Raw genomic sequence first — 7,408 nt, 5'->3', positions numbered from 1 at the left:
TCAAGTACATAGCATCAACATTGTGTAATAATCCTGTAACCACAACAATATTTTGTTCATGCATAATATTTATTTCATATCAGATTTGAATAAAAAAAAAGTGATTGTAACAATATCAAACATGCTTTGTTTACTGAATTTGAACATCTATTATGATTTGACAATAGCAACAATGAGCACATTATAATGAATTTAAATGATGTGTGTTCAATATACTGTATTTTACAATGATCATTCAATACCAATGTGTATAACAAACGGTCTTGACTTGGAATGTACAGATAACTTAAACATGGTGGAACAGAGGTGTTCTAGATTGTGACACAAAAACGTTATAACTATAACTATGAGTTATAACTATAACTATGAGTTATAACGATGAGTGGATCGAAAGCCCCTTAGGGGGGCGTCGTCCTATTGGTTTAAGGGGCGGAGCTCCACGACAAAAACATAACTCCTGCACAGCGCCGAGCCAGAAGAAGAAGCGAGTCGCGGTGCTCAAATCCAGTCTGGAGTCGGCGGCTCACAGGATGACGAAGGTGAAGAGGGCCATGATGCCGGCGCTGATGAGGCCTGAGATGGGGACGGTCACGAACCAGGCGATGAAGATGTTCCTGAAGAGACGCCAGTCCACCGCCTTCCTGGAGCGCAGCCAACCCACCGCCACGACCGAGCCCACCTGCGGGGGCACACAAGCAGGCTGAGTCACACCGCTTACTGACTCCGGATCATTTTTGACCGCTTATTCTCACTAAAGGATTATGTTGAACGTTTTTAACTGAGCTCAAGGGATTTGGCCGTGTATAAACGCTTCATCTTAATTACCTTGCAGTGGGTTGTGCTCACGGGGAGACCGATGTTTGAGGCCACGACCACGGTGAGCGCTGAGGCCAGTTCAATGCTGAATCCACTGATGGAAAAAAAAGGTTGAAATTAAGTTATGTACTAAGTAATACGTCATAAAATGTTATAGTGAGATCACATGTTATAGTGAGATCACATGTTATAGTGAGATCCCAGGCTGGTGTTGTTGATCGGGGTACCTGGAAGGGGTGATGGGAGTGAGGTCTTTGCCCATGGTCTGGATGACCCTACGACCCCACACCCAGAGCCCGGCGCAGATGCCCACGCCCCCGTAGAGCAGCAGCCAGATGGGCGTGGGGGCAGAGGACACGACGGAGCCGCTCTCAAAGACCAGCCACAGCGCCACCAGGGGGCCGATCGCATTACTGATGGGAGGGAAACAGACCGCACACATGAACAAGCAACTTTGGTTGTTAAAAGTGCTATATAAATAAAGTTGGCCTTGACCTTAACCGTCGTATAAGCATGAAAACAAACACATTTGCGGCGTTACTGCGACCCCTGTTTACCTGACGTCATTTCCTCCGTGGGCGAAGGAGCCGAAACAGGCAGTTAGGATCTGGAGGAACCGGAAGAGCATTGAGACCTCGGGCTTGTCCACCTCCAGCTCGTCCTCCTCCAGCGGCGACTCCCCCCCGGCCTCCAGCCCTCGCTCCCCCTCCTGCTCCGACGCCGGCGTCCCGTCGGTCACTGTGGAGCGGTAGCTGCTGGAGCTGTCCAGCCTGGACCGCCTCCGCTGGCCGTCGTCCGCTTCCTTGTACCTGGGGTCTCCCTGGATGCCGTAGATGGCCATGGTGTAGGAGGTGTAGCTGTTGTTTCTGCGCATGGGCCGCTCCTCGATCTCGCCGATGCAGTCCCCCACTTTGGCCAGGTGCAGACGGTGCAGCAGGTCCTTGTAGAGGCCAGAGTCCTTGCTGACGACGTGGGACTGACCGCTGTGTGGGTCGGTGATGGTCATGGGGCTAATGCTGCCGTTAGGCCCTAATAGGGACGAACAACAACATTGCATTCGGTTCAAACACATTGATGAGTGGCAATCGACATTTTCTAAGTATTTGTTTAGGACTTCGTATCAGAGTATCGTGTCTTACCGTTGGAGGTGTCCAAGTCTTTGGTGTCCAGATCGGCGTCCTCCGAGCCGATGTCGAACGCTACCCTTTGCTCCTCCACCGGTGGGGGCTGGGGTTCTGGGTCACATGGTTCTGGTGGGGGAGGCAGCTCCTCTGGGGCCGGTTTGGATGGGATCTTCTCCACCAGTGGGGTCTCACAGGCGCTGGTAGCGGTCTGACCTGATAAACAAAAGGCCACACTAGACCATTAACAGGCAAGGCAGTAGAGAAATGATGTGAAAAAAGTATGATGTGAAGCGATAGGGAGGCTTACAACAGCTGAACAGTACTAAGTATTCTGAAACTCAGGCAACACCGAAGAGAGACTTACGTCTGATCTTCTTCTTAAGGCGAGGACAGACGATGAACCAGACCACCAAGGCTGTAACCAGGCCGAAGCCCAAAGAGATGAGTAGGGTGCCCCACCACGGTATTCTGTCGAATCCCAGCACTGTGAACAGGACACAGAACATAACTCTTAGAGGGAAGGAAATTGAGTACTACAATAGCACAAGAAAAAAATCCACACAATCCAGGACTTCCATTTATCTTCTGAGGGGAAGAACTACTTTTCAGTAGCAGATGTTCTGTTTGGATCTGTGTACAGTAAGCTATTTTTATAACAACAGTATCAAGCACTAAATTATGGGCTTGTCCTCACACCCACTATGTTTAGTCACAATTTAGGTCACTGACACTCAACCAAAACAGCCTTCAGTTCTCAAGCTCATAATACTGTAGATACTAGTACTGGGAATGTAAACATCTCATTTTACAGTGAAAACAAAGCTACTTCCTGTCTCATGATCACATGACCGAGGAGGCGGGAATCAATGTTCTAATCCCCTTGTAAGATACTTCGTATGACCTTGGAGATGCGCATGTTCCTCACATCAGATAATGGCCGACAGGCACCATGGCACAGTGATTATGCTCTTTAAGACTAAAGACATTGGATCCGTCAAGGTCACAAGTAAGCTCACCGATAGAGGGTTAGTTACACAATATCAAAACAGGAATTACATACTTAGTTCGTCCTGGAGGCGATTACAGACCCATACAAAAGCTCATGTTACAATCGCTGAAAAAGGACAAGTGCTTTCTGATCATGTGCTACCTCAGTACTCAACTGCCCCTTTAAGTGGAATGAATAAGAGGTTAGGGAACGCAACTATCATCCTCTATATCAGTTAAGGCTTAACAGAGGTGGGAGACATGAGGAAAAACATCAGTCACAGGAGTCAAATATGTCAACAGACAAGAAAAAAGCTTTTGGACAACTGGGAAATGGCAAGAGGAAGCCAGGGGCCCCTGTACTGAGAAATGCTCCCGCACGCTTTCCACTCATGCAAATAAACGTTACTCACAACATTTCGGTCAAAAGACATTCTTCAGGTGAATTTTACAAAATATTGGGGAGGACAACTATATATAGGTAGGTAGACCCGTGTGGACCAATCGGGTCTGACAGCAATTGACATTCTGTAGGTTACTGGCATAATTTGGACAAGATAACAAGGAAAAGCATCCTCCCCCATGTTTTGTAAAGTTCACCTGAAGAAGGTTGTTGGACGGAAATGTTGTTTTGCATGAGTAGACGGTGTGCGGGAGCATTTTTTCTCAAATATGTGAACAGAAAATATACAAACGCTGGGAAATGTTGTAGTACAACAATGACGATGATAGTCAAACTGCAAGGGGAGCGGGCTCCAAAATGAACATTTCACATTTTCTAAACATTCACAAGATGGTGGCTTCTGGAAGATATAGTGTGCCTGTGGTTCTTTTCCATTTTAATCATTTCGCAAATGCTTTTATCCAAAGCAACAGAGTGTGTGTGTGTGTGTGTGTGTGTGTGTGTGTGTGTGTGTGTTTGTGCGTGTCTGCGCGTGTGGGTGGGTGTCTGTGGAAGTGTGAAAAGAGTGTGATAAAAAAAAAAGGGTGTGGTGTTTTTTCCTGGGCAGTACAAAACAGTTAGCAGTTAACATACTGTGGTGGTGTGTATTCACATGTTTACACTGCATACTGCCGTGTAATCTGAGTAGGGGGGTTATGGTGTTCACTACTGTACTCCTCACACACACCGGCCTGCAGCCTTCAGTGAAGGACCCAGGCCAGTTCACTTCTTGAAAAGTTCAATCCTGCAAGTGAAACAAAAAGGAACGGAAATGTCCCATTTAATACCCATAATTCTCTGAGTGGACTTTCAGCTTCAAAAGAAATCGGAACTCTGAAACAGCTCAAGAGATGACACCTCACAGATGAGGCTCGTAGCAGACACTTCCTCTTACAGCTAAGGGACTTTATACATTCAATCACCAAACACGGAAATGTAATATTCACAAGGTTCGATATTTAAACCTCTGTTATATCCACCTGCTGTTAAGATGATGTCACCAAAAATAAGAGGGACCAGCGCTCCATGGCATCTCCAGTGTCACTTTTTAACCAGATATCACTCCTGTCAAACTCGTGTCCCAGTGGTGTCAATAGCAGATGTGTTAGTGCTGAGCTGTGTGAGAGGTGTGTTTGTTTTGAGAGGGCGGGCGTGCCGCGTGAGGGCGCTGTACTCACTGGGAGCTCCCGTGAACATGATGGAGAACAGGTTGATGCCCAGGGTGACGGCGTAGAAGAGGGGAAGGGCTCTCAGACCGTTGGGTACAGGGTCATCCTGAGGAAAGACGAGGGCTGAGATCTGGACACTAATGATCATATTACAAACCAAGATGACTCATATTTAATCTGATGCTTTTTAACCCTTTTAACCCTGAAAATACAGTGACAACATTTCGAATATTAATTGGATTTTCTCTATAATACTAGAAAGCGCAGTTTCTCAGCTTTCAGCAAGTGTTGGAGTGAGGAATTTTTTTGATTTGTTAGATATTTTTTTTGTATTATTAAATATTTGTTAGATATTTTTAAAATGTTGCCGGTGACGTGGCCGTATTCAAAGGGTTAAATGGACTGAGAACAAGGCATTGGATAATACCCAGTTATCCATGTACATACGTTTGCACTACAAGCACAAACAGTCACAAACAATCACAAGATTCAGAATTCAGAATATACACTAGCAAAATCATTTATGTCCTCCTCCATCTCTCCTGTACCTTGTTCAGGATGAACTTGCGAACAAAGTAGAAGAGAACAGCTGACATGATGCCGGAGAGTAGAGGAGAGAGGAACCAGGAAGCCACTATTGAGAGAAAAAACTCATTCAAAACTGCATGTTTTCACCGTGTATTTAAATGTGTTATTAGAGAGAGCATTTCCAACATGGTGTCCTGTTTTGCTTTTTTAGAAGCTCTTCTGTTTTTGAAATAACAGCTCATAACCGTGATAACATATTTCTCCATAGAAGAAATATACCTATGAAGTTTGAGATGACATATTGGTATTTTACACACCGATTCGTAGAAGCTCCATCCATTTGACCCCTTGGTGACCTTTGGCTACCATGGAGTAACCAATTGTAGCTCCGACAATACAGTGGGTTCCCGATATGGGGAGCTTCAAAAATGAAGCCAGCAGCTGCCACACAGCGGAACCTGCAACATAAAAACCATGAACTCTGACCTCCTTTTTCAACTTACGTCAGCGTTCACCATTCATCTTAGTAAACATTTCATGATAAAGTGTGATAACACACGTCGTGATACGAGCAGTGCGCACTCACCAAACATGGCGCTGATGGAGCCGGCCATCAGCACGTGTTCAGAGCCGTTGTACATGTTTACGTCGATGATGCCCTGGCGGATAGTCTCGCTGACTTTGGCCCCGAGGAGTATGGAGCCCACGGTTTCAAAGATGGTGGCCAGGATGCAGGCTTGCCTTAGAGTGACTACACCGGAACCCACGGCCGTACCAAAAGAGTTAGCCACGTCGTTGGCCCCCACCGAGAAGGCCAGGATGAAGGCAATGATGAAGCCCAGTACTAGTAGCCACAAATAGCCGGACATATCCGCCTGATAAGCCACGGCCATAGTGGTGGCTGCCGCTATAGTGGCTAAAGTCGTAGATTCCATGCTGAGAAATGATCTACTTGATGTCTCAGTGTAAAAATATAAATATGAGGAAGGTCTCTCTATCCTACCGATCCAATTGAGATGAAACTATGAGCAATAATGCGCTGTCTAAATGATGAATGTGTATTAATGTACTGCCTTTGCAGACAGAAAGATAGAACTGTAGAAGTGTTTCTATTTTCCTAGCTCAATTCGAAAAGTGGCTACTGGGAAGGACAGTAATTGCTATCTAAGTCTAGAGGTTGTGTTTGTGGGTTTGTTTGAGGGCTGGGATAACAGGCAGAACTGAAGGGCATCCATTGTGTCAGCCTTGGCAGCCAACTGTTGATGAATCTGCGAAAACAGGAACAGAATCAACCACGAAGTCAGAGCTAATTGACTCTGCAGCGTCAATATATACAACATTGATCTGTGGGGTTTCCAGTAGCCTACTATATATAAATAATATATAAACTATAATAAATAATTTGATGACAGTTACCCATTGTATCAAAATATGTTAAAAGTTGCCTGGTGTGAACACGAGAGCATCCAGGCATGGAGGGTTAACCATGTTGTGACTGATTACCCAAATGAATCCCGTGGTTTAACGACCCTTGTTCATCTAACAACATGAGAACATGCCCGCTATCTCAGTTTATCTCATCTGAACAACATGAGCATATATACCCGCTATATCTCATATTTAACAGTGACATCACATCAACAAAAGCACAACAGGTGTGGTTCTATAGGATAATATATATAAATCCCTGGATGTTCGCTGCCTGTCCTCAAATCGCACTTGTGTAACTTGTCTAGCTTGTGTAAGTGTATAGGCACACAGAGAAAGTTACATGAGGTGAGGTAGAACTTAACAGCCCATAATTTCGCAAGAACATCTGTCTCTGTTAAAAGGTAGGCTATTGCTATCCCTGATCCAGGTCGGTATAGTATTCGAGGCTCTAACCCGGGATAGTAGGTTATATATAACCCCGGGATAGTAGGCTATACCGACCTGGATCAGGGCTAGGCTGCTGACACTGAAATAAAAGAAGGCTATTCGTCTTTTCAGTCACTCTACAAAACAGTAAAAAATAATATTAAAAAAACAACAACATCTAAGTCACAGTAGCCTATGCATGTTAAGCGTCTTTATACAAGACTTGCATAAGTTAGATGCTTTATCTGGAACCAGCTGGTCATTCACGTGCCCGCGCCCCGCGTGCGTGTGAGAGATAGCGGACTAAACGCTCCCACGTGATGGATGAAAACTTAACTAAAACGGGAATGATGAGATGTTGATACTCACCAACAAGGTCAAAATGAATTTTCGCAGATAAATTCGTGGTCTGCCGTAGGCTACGTCTTCTTGAACGCTTTCGGAGTGTGCTGTCAATAGCGGCTACTGCCTAGACTACTGACAGA

General features: G+C 45.4%; 1 protein-coding gene across 1 annotated transcript; it reads right to left on the bottom strand.

Annotated features, from left to right (window-relative positions):
* Positions 1-523: 523 nt before the first annotated feature.
* slc20a1a (solute carrier family 20 member 1a) lies at positions 524-6,001 on the bottom strand (the record flags this gene model as incomplete). Its single annotated transcript, XM_084457532.1, has 10 exons — positions 524-679; positions 826-910; positions 1,044-1,229; positions 1,374-1,845; positions 1,956-2,153; positions 2,305-2,424; positions 4,548-4,644; positions 5,087-5,172; positions 5,384-5,524; positions 5,653-6,001. The coding sequence occupies 10 exons, from the start codon at positions 5,999-6,001 to the stop codon at positions 524-526; spliced, it is 1,890 nt and encodes a 629-aa protein (XP_084313658.1).
* Positions 6,002-7,408: the final 1,407 nt, after the last annotated feature.

Source organism: Borostomias antarcticus (assembly GCF_949987555.1).
Source record: "Borostomias antarcticus genome assembly, chromosome: 23".
NCBI classification, from domain to species: domain Eukaryota; kingdom Metazoa; phylum Chordata; class Actinopteri; order Stomiiformes; family Stomiidae; genus Borostomias; species Borostomias antarcticus.
Note: the sequence above shows the minus strand (reverse complement) of the source record. Positions and strands in the feature narration are given on the sequence as shown.